Genomic DNA, 14,090 nt, shown 5'->3' with positions numbered 1-14,090 from the left:
GCCCAGGATGCAGCGCGAGCTGATGTCCTGGAGCAGGAATCCCTGGGTGCTGCCTACGCTGAGCGCATGCAAGCGGAGATTGACGCGGAACGCGCGCGCTGGGATGGAGGTGTGCAGGGGGAGCAAATGTCGGAAATGGAGAGCCTGAGGCAGAAAGTCCAGGATGCAGAGGCTGCACTGGGACAAGAACGTGAGACTTCCAAAAATATGCAGAAGTTTCAAGCTAGGAAGTTGCGCGACCTTCGTGCAACATTGGCCCAAGTTCAAGCGTTTCGTGCAACTCATCCCCCGCATTCAGCAACCCAAGTCAAGATTGAAGGGTCTCCTCCCCCTGATTCAGCAACGGTGTATCCAGAAATCAGTGGCGTCATCAGACATGTCGCAAATGTCGCAAATCAGGGAGATGGAAATCTGGGTTCAAAGAACATGACCGAAGTCGCAGCCGCACAATTGCTCGCGACTGTCCAGCGGCCATTCCCGCAGAACCAAGAGAAGCATGTGAAGAGGGATAATGGTGCTGAAGACGCCGCGGCGGCGCAAAGTGTCCAGGCGACGCAAGGGGCGACAACAAGGACGTCCGTATCCAGGGCGCAGTCCGCATCCAGGACACAGGGGACATCCAGGGCGCAAGGTGCATCCAGTGCAGAGCAAACTCCGCATTCTGGCTCCAGGCGCTCCGACGACAAGAGGAAGCCGCCCAAGAAGGAGAAGCGTCAGGACACTAGCTCACCAGCGGATCCGGACCTAAGTGGCGACTCGAGCAGCGAGGATTCTAGCTCAAGTGAGTCCGACTACGACTTCGGACAAGATGCGGATAATAACTTGACCGCGGCGAAGACACCAGAAGGGACTACGTTGCTGACATTCCGGCCGTATATCAACTCGCACACGTTGAGCGAGTTCGACACTAAGGCCGCGATCAGGGAGCGTGTGCACTGGTGGGAGCAGTTTGCTAACCTGGCTGCCCAAGGTGCCTGGTCGAACAAGATGCGAATCCAGGAACTCAAGCTGAAGCTGTCCGGAGCAGCGCGTGATTGGTTCAACCAACTGCCGAAACACACGCAGCGAGATTGGAAGGAGCTGGCGACGGCATTCCGGAAGAAGTATTGCAAGGCCCGCGCGTCGTACTCTGAACGGTATTACACGATGGAGATGCGATCTTCTGAAAGTGCCCTAGATTTCTTCTATCGCCTGAATTCTGCTGCAGGCAAGGCTGACATTGACTTCAGGAAGTCAACCAAGCGTCTGGAGAAGCACATCCGCCGGTTCATCACTAAGCTGAAGGAGACACGCCTGAAGACGTCCCTGCAAGGCCAACGTTTCAAGAGTATTTCTGACTTGGAGCATGCTTTGGAGAAGGATGAAGAGGTGTGGACCCAGAACGAGCGTGATGCTGCTACGTCCAGGAATCGTGACTTCCGCGCTGGAAATCTTCCGAATCCAGGACGGCCTCGCCCCAAGCGCTTTGAGCGTGCGTACCTCACCCAGAACGCCGACTTTGGCGTGAAGATGAGTGAGTATCCAGAAGAGCTACCCCGAATGCAGGATGCTGTGGAGGAATCCGGAGTGTCAGCCCAAGGAGTGGATCCTGGAAGCCAAGACACCAGAGACGATGGAGGCGCCTTGAATGCTGGTCCTTCTGGTGCAGAGTGGACACAGACGCTCACGAACGAGGTGTACCGTGTGATGGATAATATGGGTTGGAGACCACCTGGACACGCGCCCCATGGCAATCCAGTGCCGAACTCAGGACGTCGCGAGAACCCGAACTGGGACAAGTATTGCGAGAAGTGCCACAAGTGGGGACATCCTGAGGAGAGCTGCTGGAAAGACATCAAGTGTGACCGCTGTCAAGAATTGGGACACCCGACTCACATGTGCCGCGCGCAACCATGCGACAACTGCGGCAAGCTGCATCAAGGAAAGCCGTGTGAAGATTGGAAAGCGTTGGAAGACCTGAAGAAGCTCGCTCGCCAAGGCGCACTCAAGGACCTGCCAAACCACATCCTGGATAAACTCCTGGATGGCGAGGCCAGTACTGGGAAGCCGTTAAACCTCTAAGCCCGCTGGATGGGGATCCAGTACGCGTCGGGCAGAGGAAGGCCCCAGAATTGTGTGTCCTAGTGTTTGTAGGCCCAGAGCTGAGAAGAAGATCCCAAGATAACCAACAATGCATGACAACTTTGGCTCAAGATCCGACTTTACACCCTAGCCAACCGAATCCAGACTACACGGATCCTGATACCACTGATGAAATCGTGGAGTACAGGCTTTATCCTGGACAACGGTATGGTTGGTGGGAAGAACACAGTCTGGAGTCAAAGAAGCGTGATGTAGTGATGGTGCACGGTGCAGTGAACGACTATCGGACGAAGATTCTCCTGGATACCGGGGCGACCGTGAGCATTGTGAGTCTTGACTTAGCGCGTAAGTTAGGACTCAAGCTCCGGACGCACAAACAAACGAAGGTGTCTGGAATGGGAGGAGTGCCGACGTACATTTCTGCTAGTGCCCAGGTGAAGATTACTCTCGGTCCGAGAGTGGTGTACATCTTGGATGTCTGGATTGCGAATATCGGTGAAGGGATTGATGTGCTTCTTGGAGTTGGCTTCATGTATGCGGCTGGGATTCGGATCAGTGTTCGAGAAGGACTAGTCACGCTTCCTGACGAAGAAACAATCGTGATGTGCGGGTGGTCGTCACAACGGCGATTGAGTGTGGATTTACCAATACATGCTCAACGTTACATGTACTTACGCCCTGGTGAAGATTCAGTTGTACGTATCCAGTATGGTCAGGCTAACCCGCAATCTACGGTTGTGTGGGCTGGACGTGGTGATCAATGGGTAACGCAGATTATCTACGCTGCGAAATCCTGGCCTATTGCTGTGCGAGTGGTAAATGTTTCGACCAAAATACTCTGGATCGACGACAAGATGCCTTTAGCCAGGATTGTGGAGTACGGGTCCTTTCCACAAGCCGGTCGATTTGTGCGGCCTGGATCTCCAGCGTATCGTGAGTGGCAAAGTCTCATTCAGGAAATTGTTTCGTCGCGGGATGCCAAGATTCGTGCTAAACGTCTGGCTGAAATCCGGGAAGCGTTTGACTCGCCGTACACCAACACCAACACTCCAAAGTACAAGTGGCCAACAAAGTTGCTGATGCGACCAAAGGATGGTTCGAACAGAGTGCAGATGGTGAGGTTACACCCTGAGTCAGGCACGCGTCGAGTGCGTTTCACCCGGGACGCCGCTACCCAAACTGAAGACGATCCTGAAGAGGACATTGTTCTCATGCGCAGTGTTGGAGTGGAGGCCAGTGACCTTGTTGATGGTTCCAGTGACGGCATTATGGAAGCCGTGCCCTGTGGTGAGAATGACCCAGAATGCACGACATCAGAAGTCGCAATGGATGATGAAAACTTGGATCACGGTTCAAAAGGTTGCAACAACCTAGATGCTAGAGACTCCCTGGATTTGCCGGTGGCAGTCATGACTGGAACGCCTATGGACAAGCTCAAGAAGGAGTATGACCGCTGTATGCGAGTTACTGTTGAAGAGCTTGACTTAGAGCCAGCAGTTTATATGCGCGAAGGCAGCGAAATCCTGTCTCAGTTACGCGACCAATTGGCCTTACTTCCTGACTTGCAAGACCTGTCTCCAGAATGCAATATCGAGGAGGCAGATGTTGGTGATCCAGTGAAGTCTACGCCTGAGATGGTCGACAAGTTGAGACGAATCCTGAAGCAGCATCGTAAGATCTTCCTTGGTGACGGTAATGCTGCTCCTGCACCTGCTCGCGGAGTGGTCTGTGACTTGGACGTCGGCGATGCGAGACCTGTTGCTCAGCGACCGAGATCCATCGCGCCTCACTTGATGCTCAAGGTGTACGAACTCTTGAAGAAACTCTTGGAAACCGGACTCATCGAGCATTCTGAATCGCAGTGGGCATCACCGATTGTGATCGTTCTGAAGAAGAATGGGATTGACATCAGGATGTGCATCGACTATCGTGTGGTGAATGAGTTTATCAAGTTACTGCACTACCCTCTGCCACTCATTGACGACTTGCTGATTGGTTTTGAATCGGCCATGTGGTTTATGAGTCTGGATATGGCAAGTGGATTCTGGGCTGTCCTAATGACCGAGCGAGCCAAACTGATCTCTGCATTTGTGTGTCCGTTTGGGCATTTCCAATGGATCCGGATGCCGTTCGGCCTAAAGAACGCCCCACTCATTTATCAAGCAGTCATCAACAACTGTCTGTGGGGATTCGTTCGCCTGGATTCTGAGGAAGAAGCAAAGGTGGACCCTGACGTACTTGATTTCCTGAAACTTGATCCTCTGGAACCCAGGAGTCCTGATAGTACTGAGGAGGATTTCTGATCTTGACGGATAAGATGACAGTCTTCCAGCGTAACATCCCAGCCCCACCTCAGATGGGCCCTGTGCTCGGGCGCAGCTCGTACATTGACGACATTGCTCATGGTGCACCAACATGGGATCACCTGTGTATAGACTTGAACGCTTTACTGTTTCGGTTACGCTATTGGAATATCTCTGTAAGTCTACCCAAGAGCGAATTTGGCAAGTTGTCCATCCCGTACCTCTCGCACGAAATTAGTGCTGAAGGTATCCGGGCGAAGCCAAAGATTGCGAAGGGAGTCCAGGATTTGCCGTTCCCGAAGACACTCAAGGGAGTGCAGTCTTTCATGGGAAGTCTGAATTACTATAATAAGTTTATCGAAGACCTCCCCGTGATCGCCGCTGTCCTATATGAGCTGACGGACGAACAGATACGTGCTGGACGAGACTTGTCGCGAGCCAAGGAATCGTTTGAGATCCTGAAGCGCAAGATTGTATCGACTCCACTACTGCGGCATCCTGACCGCACACGACCATTTGTGATCATCCCGCATGCTAATCAGTGGGCAGCGTCTGCGGTACTAGGCCAAGAGTACGACGGAGTCATTCATCCGGTTCGCTTCACGGGGCGCGTCCTGAACGACGCTGAGCTGAGATACCAGCTCGCCGAGAAGGAAGTGATTTCAATCATGCGAGTCCTAGAAGTGTTCAGGAATCTGGTGGAACACAGTCCAAAGATCGTAGTATACACCCGATACTCTGTGCTTAAGTGGCTACTGACATCCAAGTCGACAGACGGTAAGAACGTCAAGTGGGGCGTGATCCTGTCACACTGGAATCTGGAGATCCGCCGAGTGCAACGTGATGAAGACGGACTACCTGCCATCCTAGATGCAGGAATCACACCTAGAGAACACCTGGACGAAGTCGCGGAGAATTTGATCCCGGCTAAGGGTCGAGTCGCACCAATAATTCCCATTAGTCTGGAAATGTTGGGTGCTGACTTTGAAGGCCACATCCTGAGTTTTGACGGTGCCGCCAAGACGTCTACACGCCGTGGCAGTTGCGGATGCATTCTGTGGCGCCTCCCTGGATGGAAGGTCCTAGATGCACAAGGATTTGTTTTGGAAGATGTGACCGTGAATGATGCTGAATACAGTGGGCTGCTCAAGGGATTGAACATGGTGTTAGAACATGACGTCCAGGAGATCGTTGTGGTCGGTGATTCCAGGATCATCATCCAACAAGCACAAGGCTTGATCAATTGTCACCAACCAAACCTACAAAGGAAACTAGCCGAGTATGAAGCTCTGAGACCAAGATTCAAGTCTGTCAGACTGGTGCACGTTAAGCGTGAATTCAACCAGGCGGCAGACTACTTGACATCTAAGACGCTACTGCTTGACGAGTCCTGGAAGGTTGAGGACGAGGACGAGCTGACACACTTGCAATTGGTGTCCAAGATCCACGAGAAGCTGATAAAACCCGCTCAAACCCTGAATGCGGGAGTGCAGGACGACAATGGCCAAGATGCTGATTCTACGAATCTCCCTGGACCAGAGTCCGCACCTCTGCCACTGGCCGCCAAGGTGCTTGTTGCCGTAACTCGTGCACGAGCTCAGGATGAATCAGACCAAGGCGATGTGATGGGCCCGATCGAGTACCAAGCGGAACGATGGCGACGTATCAAGCTGCATCAAGATAAGGACGCTTTCCTGATGCAACTCAAGCATTTCCTGAAGGGTGATGTAACAGAGATGTCACACGCCCAAATCAGGAAGCTTGCCAAAGTCGCCGACGATTTCGTGCTTGACTCTCGGGAAGTCATCTACCGCCTGGGTCGGTCTACCAGAGATCGCCCACGTGACATGGTCGACGAACTCAGACTAGTCGTGCCAAGGAGTCTACATTCTGACATGCTGCACTACGCACATGAGGATTTCCAAGGTGGACACCAAGGGATCACGCGGACGTATGAGAAGCTTCGTTCTGAATTCTACTGGTCCGGTATGTATGCCGATGTTGAGAAATTCGTCAAGGAATGCGTAGATTGCGCCAGCGGCAAGGGGCGTCCTCCAAATCCTGGACCTTCGCCTGGAAACATTGAGCCCAGACGACCGTTCGAGGTTGTGTCCATGGATTTTGTGACACACATGCCTAAGTCGGACCGCGGAAACACTTTTTTGCTCCTATTCCAGGACATGTTTTCGGGGTTCGTGATGTGTAAACCCATGAGTTCTACGACGGCCCAAGATGTCGCTGAAGGTCTATGAAGAATGCGTATTCAGGAGGTTCGGAGCGAGTTCTATGATAAGACATGACCAGGATCCGAGATTCATGAGTGAGGTCTTCACGCGATTCCGGGAACTCTTGGGTAGCAAGCAGCGAGCCACTCTGGCGTATCGCCCTCAAGCCAACGGCCAGCAGGAGAGATCTGTGCAGACTGTGGTGCGAAGCATCCGCGCGTACGTTGCGGAAGCCGACCAGAGTGACTGGGATGATCATGCAGAGCGACTGATGTTCGCTCTCAATTCGTCATTTGATGCAACGAGACTGGATACCCCCTTCTTCCTGGTGCACGGCTGGGACGCACACGGTACGGTGTCTGCTATGCTTGGACCCAAGCCGTCGAGCGTCCAGGAACGCACTGCGTATGACTGGCGTCGGAAGTTGCAGCGTGATTACAGCTACGCTCAGGCTTGTGCCAAAGACCTGCAAAAGAAAGCTAAACGCATGCGTTCTGCTGAGCAGACCAGGAAATGGAAAGAACTGTCCGAACGTTTGAGAGCTGGCTTCGCTGTGGGCGATGCTGTCTGGTTATATATACCGAAGGTGCAGCCCGGACTCAGCCGAAAACTAGCTCACATGTGGCATGGTCCATTCCGTATCCAGGAAATGCACGACGACTTCAGAGTGAAACTCAGGATTGAGAACTCAGGATATCGTGTTAATCCCTGGGTGCATGTGAGTCGACTAAAGCCTAGAGCATTGTTCCCAAAGCGACCCGATGTGGAAATAGACGTGGAGGAAGATGACGATTTCGACGCAGCCTTGTTACCAGAAGATAGCTGGGAACCTGACGTAGAAAATGACGAGTATGAAGTCGAGCGAATTCTAGATTTACGCTGGACTAAGAAAACTCGGACATCAAGGCGCTCTCGCGAATACCTTGTGAAATGGAAGGGCTACGATGAAACGGAATGGTTACCTGTGTCGAGGCTTAACTGTGGTGCTCTACTATACGAGTTCAACCAAGGTGCGCGCGCAAGAGCCCGTTTCCAGGCTATGCAAGCTGGAGATGATCATCCAAGGAACTAGTACCTTGGATGCAAGAAATTGCCCAAGATGCCAACACCCGGACCTTCAATGCTGGAGTCTGGCAATGAACGCATTTTGGATTCAGATCGTCGAAAGTGAACAAGTCTGGAGATGGAAGTGACTTTGATTGAATTTTATCGTGTGTGGAGTTATGAACGGCGACCTTGACCAAGTGATTTCGAAAAGCAAGGTGAACAGAATGAAATTACGAGAGTGATTGTGAGAGGGCTGAAGTAAATGGAAAAGACCTGGATTATATTAAGTGGAAACACTTATTGAATGCAAAAGACAAGGACTAAAATCCAGGATGTTGGAGCCACTCGCTCACTTGGTGCAAATGAGGTTCTCCTTGCGCTCCGAAGCCGACAGCATACGTGCCTTCAATTCCGTGGGAACATACTGGAGCCATTCAGACTTGCTGGATGCAGTGTTCCACTGCGTGCGAGCAGGTTCTCGCAAGTCAGTCTCCGCAAGCTGGATTTCCAAGTCATCACACTTAGGACCGCCTAATTTCTCGACTCGCGGGTCTTGCCAAATCCAGGCGCAACATCGGTCTGGTAGCTTCCATAATCCAGGCTCATACAGCAACGTCTTCACGAATCCAGGAGTAGCAAGTGCCCGCTTCACGAGGCTCTGGTAGCGGCGACGCAGAGCGTTACGGCGAGTGACACGTCCACTGTGGATAGCGAGAGACAAGTCATCAGCTTCTTGGTCAATTGTCACCCAGTGTCCACACTCCCAGAATGCACGTGCGTTTGTGTGCATGAACTTCACGATCTCTCCCAACATCTTGAGAGTATCCAGAGACAGCGTGCTGCGACGATGGAAGAATAGAACTCGGTAGCGACCTTCGAACATGACGGTCCATGGTTCCGACTTTTCCAATTCGACGTATGCGTCAGAATCCCAACGCTTCTTGGCCAAGTCGCTTGCGTACTTGTGCACCTCGTAATCTGGAAAACCTGGGTCCTGACCCGACGAGTTTCTGGATGTGCTGACATACTGGACCAAGATGCCAAGGTGTCTCAAAGATGTTTCATCATCGTCAGGTGTTTCGATAGTCATCAATTCTGCCGCTGTCAACGAGTCGTACTCCCTGCGAGCCAAACGAGACCGGTGACGAGAGGGGCGGTTGCCAGATGACTTGAGCGACTTCTTGGCCTTTGACTTCGACTTGTGTCCAGAACGTGAGTCCAGACGAAGACGCTTGTGGTCCTTGCGTCTGGAGGTGGCCGGCGCTTCATCCGAGTCATCACTGGAGCTGATGTGTGGGCACTTGGATCCAGACTCAGCACCTGACTTCTTGGACTTCTTGGGTTCCGGGTCTTCTTCTTCACTCTCGCTGGAACTGGACTCCGAATCGTCATCATCCTCCACTTCTTGTGCCGGAGGCGCGTAGTCTGGATCAAGTTCCTTGTCGTCGACCACGGACTCTGTCTCGGAATCAGGATACACGATGGTGTGGTCATCCAGGTTACCCCAAGACGGAGGCACTTCCCCGCGGCGCAGCTTGCGATCCAGGCGCTCATCTGCCATCTTGTAATACGTCGTTGGCACATACCTGGCCCATGGGGTCAAATCAAGACGACGCCAGTACATCATGCTGACCAACATCTTGACCAGTTGCGGTTGCCTAAAAAACCCATGTGCTGGCTTGTCTTGGTCAAGACGCCTCATTGCCGTTTCATACTTGATTCCAGCCAGGATAATCTGCCGGACGTCAGGACGCACTTCTTTCCAGATGACACGCCCAGGAAGCATCTTGCATGCAGCCTCCTTGGAAATGGTGGTCTTCTCACCGGCCTTGCGCACTGAGTCGCGGCCTGGGTGATGAGTCGATGGTCGCCTCTGGACTTTGGGAGACTTGGTCTTCTTGAGTAACTTTGGAGTAGGCGACTTCTGCGAAGACTTGCCACCAGAATGCGGCTTGGACTCCTGAATGCCAGATGGACTGGTTAAGTCCAGAATGACAGGATTCGAAATCGGAGGCTTGGGAACTGGAACAGCCAGACGAGACGCAGGAAACGTTGGAATTGGAGCCTTGCGTTGATCCATAGCCGTGATGTTGACGACGGTGTCCCAAGCAGACGGAGGAACGCAGCCATTCACGCAGTGCACAAACAAGTCATGCAGCCGATCCCAGTTGCCGGAGACGTCAGCGTGCTTCTGCATGAAGGCGGACAGCGTCCAAGGATCCATGGTACTATCGTCCAGACGCTTCTTCAGGATGCCAACTTGAGTCTCTGCGTCGTCGACACGGGCCTTCAACTCGGACTTCTCAGCCTCAAGCGCGTCGATTTGGTCTTGGTATCGAGACTTCAACGCCTGGACTTCGTCTTGGTCAGAGGCCTTGATTTCGTTGGCCTTGGCAAGTGCAGAAGTCACCTCTTGGTGCCAGTGTGCGCAGACGAACTTCCATTCACGACGAAGATCACCATTGATGCGCTTGAACTCCAGAGCGTCTTTAATCGCGGCTTCCTGACCACGCTCAATCTGCGCCCGAAGTCGACGATGTTCACCCAGAACAAGACGCAAATACATCGAAGTGCGGAAGACACGTGAGGCGAGTTGATCCGGAGGAAAGTGAGTCAGGATCGAGGCGAATTCACGTCGCGTGCCAATGTCGTCCAGACTGGAGGTCAAGGCATCCAGCCGGAGCGGATCTTGTCGCGCTTGCAGGAGGTACTGACGGGCATTCATGTCAAACAGACGCTCGAATTCAGAATTGTCGTCCGCGTTCATCTCTTCGAAGCCAATCAATGCTGTCGTGCCGCCATATCCGTTCATCGTGAAGCCGCCGCCGCGCGTGTCGTCCACCGTGGCTGGAACCCCCACCAAGTATGTCTTGGTGCCGGTGTCTGGCAAGGAAGGCAAGGTCCAGCGTGCCGAAGAGTCTGGAGGCGCAAAAGTCTCGGGCCGAACGGTTTGCTGTGACAGGACGCCCTTGTAAAAGAGCGTGTCGACGTCTTCCATCCGCACGTAGCGTGGTCGCGAGAAGGAAGGCAACACGACACCTTCGCCCATTGGAATGGGGCTGACGCCACCACCACCAGTGTCTTTGCTCTCGTCGGGGGCGTTCTCGGCGTTGTCGTCACCATCAGGCTGACGCAGGATGATCGCCTGTGACTCGCCGCTCGAAGGCTGGCTCGAGTCTTCTGGGGGGCGCTTCTCGACGTCGTCGGTGTCTGGAGGAGAAGCAGAATCCGGAGGAGGCTGTGTGCTGTCGCCGCTAGCCGCTGGCGTCGAGGAAGACGCTGGGGCCGGGGCGTTGCTGGTCTCCGCCATGTGCACAAGCTGAGAAATCGCGATATGACCGCGTATTGCACGTGAATGCTGTGGTATCCGGGAGGAGAACATTGAAGATGGATCGTGACCGACCGTTGGAGAGACAGGGTACGGCAATGCGCTGAATTCTGGCAGACGGCAGAGTGCAACGGCAGCGTTTGATTCGATTTCTTGGGTTGGCTCCCGTTTGAATGTCCTGGCCATGATTCGCCAGCTCGGGGATATTTCCTCTCTGATGGATCTGGACCAGGAGGGGCGGTTGACACGAAGTGTTCCTGGTTTTTCTGTGACGCACCGCCGTCGCGACTCTGGTCTAAAATTTCGAGCATGGATATTATTGGATGAAATGGAGGATGTGACTCGGCTGTACCCGTGCGACACGGGTGACGTATGGAGTGCGACTGATTTATGGAAAGATCTTACGCCTAACCACAGATGGGCCCAACTGGCTGGAAGTGTGTATCCTGGATGTGTACAAATCCACGATTGCAAACCCGCATTATGTCCAGCCCCCGGACTTTCCCTTACGATGAGTGCCTAAAGCCTGGCGGAAAGTGCAGTTGAGAACGTATCTCAGATTGTACCTCATCTTGCTGTGGTTCAGAGCGACTACTAAAGATACTGAACCAAGATCATCCACTACCAACACCCAAGTCGTGCGCTGGAAGCCCAAAGAGTCTGGATGTCAAGTACACCCTGAATCCTGAATCCTGACTCCAAAATCCTGACTCCAGAATACCAGAATCTTGACGGTTGACCACTGACTATTTGACTTCGAAGACAGTGGTACGTCATCAAGTGAAACGCAATTGAACTACCGCCAACGAACCCAACAGAACTGTCGAGTCGACACTTTTGAAGCTACGAAGACGATGTACCCAGACCATACTGAAGTGAAGACAATTTGACCCAAGACATAGTGAAATCAAGATAAATCACCCAGAGCCGAGATCTAGAAAGAATTGATAGCTTAAGGCTTACAGCCAACAACAGAGTTTGTTTTACCCCGTACTGCGCAAGTGAATTCGGCCAAGCCTGCCGACGGAAATCCGGAGGACCCGAGACTACGACCGCGATACAACAAGGGGCGCTGCGACCATTAAGAACGGGTCGTCTGTGGCATCTCCACCTCATAACATCAAGTCCAGTTAGGTGGTGATGTAATGGGTCTGCTTAGACCCACTACTTAAGCTTACACGTGTGCGCACGTGTAGGAGGAAGCGTAGGAGTAATTTACTTAAGTTCAGTATACTTGTATCCACAAGTATACTTAAACCTAGATAAATGAACCAAACGAAAGCTTTGGTGGTAAATGAGAACTGTATTGATTGTAAATGGGGTTTCCTCCTAAAACTGATATTTCTAATGAGAGGTTCTGCCATTGGATGGCTGGCAGAACCCCTATCTATTTAATGACTCTCATTGGTAGAAAGGTGTTACTTTCTACCAGTCATATGCCTCTTGCTATGAATGTGGACCACCCTGTGGTGGTCACCTGAATGTATGCCTTAGTGCATGTTGCACTAAGGTAGGAGGTGAACCGAATGTGTAGCCCCGCTACACCATCCCCCCGTTAGGATTTGACGTGCCGGTCTCGACACGTCAATCCGTATTTTCTTCGGGAGAACACGTGCTCATTCCCAATGAGCACGCCAACAACGTCTTCGTCCAAGACGCCGGCCGCTTCGGCAACAGCAAGTGCTGTCGTCGCCTCCAAGGCGACGACGGCCGCTGCCTCAGCCACGACCGCTACTGGCATCGCCTCGACGGCGATACCGACAAGCGCGGCAACAGAGAGTCGCCTCTCTGTTGCTGGATACCACTCGAGATGGCATGAGAAACATGCCATCCGAAACAAGACAGGCAAGATCATTGCTGTCGAAACCGGAGTGGGTATCTACTCTCCGGGTGGAGAGGGAGTTCCCCTCGACTACGGAAGCGAAGTCGAGGAGGGGGAACTCGAAGGAGACAAGGATACCTTGTCTCCGGGCCACACTGACCCCAATGTGGGTCTGCGTCGTCCACGCGAGGACGACTCGAACGCTTCGGGCTCGAAGCGTTCGCGCAGCGGCAGTGGAACACCGCTCGCTGCCGCCGGAGCGTTAACGACTCCGCGGGATGGAGATGACTCTGCTCCATCCGCTGTTGTTGCGGCCTCGCACACTGAGCCAGTGCGCGAGCCGTGGATGCCGTCTCAGTCTGAGATCGGCAGCCGATTCGGTGCGACCGCGCCACCGAATCTGTACGCGCTGTATTCGTGCAACGCCATCGTTGACGATGACGTCGCGAAGCGAGTACACTTTGATCCGTTAACGAATCAAAGGCGCGACTACTACATCGGGCTCTTCCATGAGCTCCGATGGTTTGCGAGCAAGAAGACTTCTCGCAGAAGCAAAGTGCCCGAGTGGCAGGCACTTTGTCAAAGTTGGAGTGCCTTTGTTGAAAACTTCAACAAGAACCCCGCTGGCTATCGCGACCGGATTAGCCAGGCGCGGGAGCGCTACGAGAAATTCTCGAAGCGTGGTAAACTTGAACGACTGCACCATGGTGCAGTCGGTATTGGACTTCCTTGCGCAGTGCCTTATGACACTGCTTGTGAGTACTGCTACCCCGGAGCAGTACGCATCACTGAGCGGGACATCAACGGGTACACGACCATGTGTGTACCTGACGACCTCAAGACTCTGCGCGCCAGTTTTCAGGCGCAGACGTCTTCTAGTGCTGCGGATATTCGCAGCACTTATTCGAGTGCTGTAGGCGACTACAGCGCTCGCCCAAGTTTTACGCCCTTCGGCGGAGGTGGCGGTGGCGGCCTTCGTACGCCGTCACCATTTCCGGAATGTCCTCCATCAGGACATTCCGTGATTCCCACGTATCGTGTTGGGGAGGAAATTCTCTCCAACGAATACGAAAATGAACCGGACCTCGGGTCTGGTTCCGATGACCAACAATTCGCTGGACGATCCAGCGAGTTGCCCCGCGTGCGTCTCGCAACGGGGGTGGTGGTGGTGGTGGGGGGGGGGGGGGGCGGGAAGACGCCCCGGGTTTGGTCAACCAAACCTTGAGTCTCGCTTGGAGGCTGTTGAGCGTCTCCAAGCGTCGCAGTTCGCTGCTCTGCGTCAG

General features: G+C 53.3%; 2 protein-coding genes across 2 annotated transcripts; one reads left to right on the top strand and one right to left on the bottom strand.

Annotated features, from left to right (window-relative positions):
* Nucleotides 1-10,270: 10,270 nt before the first annotated feature.
* On the bottom strand, nt 10,271-10,967 carry KRP23_12703 (uncharacterized protein; the record flags this gene model as incomplete). Its single annotated transcript, XM_067883325.1, has 2 exons — nt 10,271-10,314; nt 10,394-10,967. 2 exons carry the CDS (start codon nt 10,965-10,967, stop codon nt 10,271-10,273), a joined length of 618 nt encoding a protein of 205 aa, XP_067738782.1.
* A 1,833-nt stretch (nt 10,968-12,800) lies between these two features.
* Nucleotides 12,801-13,073, top strand: KRP23_12702 (uncharacterized protein; the record flags this gene model as incomplete). The annotated part of the gene is made up of 1 exon (XM_067895992.1): nt 12,801-13,073. One exon carries the CDS (start codon nt 12,801-12,803, stop codon nt 13,071-13,073), a length of 273 nt encoding a protein of 90 aa, XP_067738781.1.
* Nucleotides 13,074-14,090: the final 1,017 nt, after the last annotated feature.

Source organism: Phytophthora ramorum (assembly GCF_020800215.1).
Source record: "Phytophthora ramorum isolate Pr-102 chromosome Unknown Phyram_PR-102_s0016, whole genome shotgun sequence".
In the NCBI taxonomy this organism is placed as follows: Eukaryota; Oomycota; class Peronosporomycetes; order Peronosporales; family Peronosporaceae; genus Phytophthora; species Phytophthora ramorum.
The sequence above is the reverse complement of the archived record's forward strand: the minus strand, read 5'-3'. Positions and strand labels throughout refer to the sequence as shown.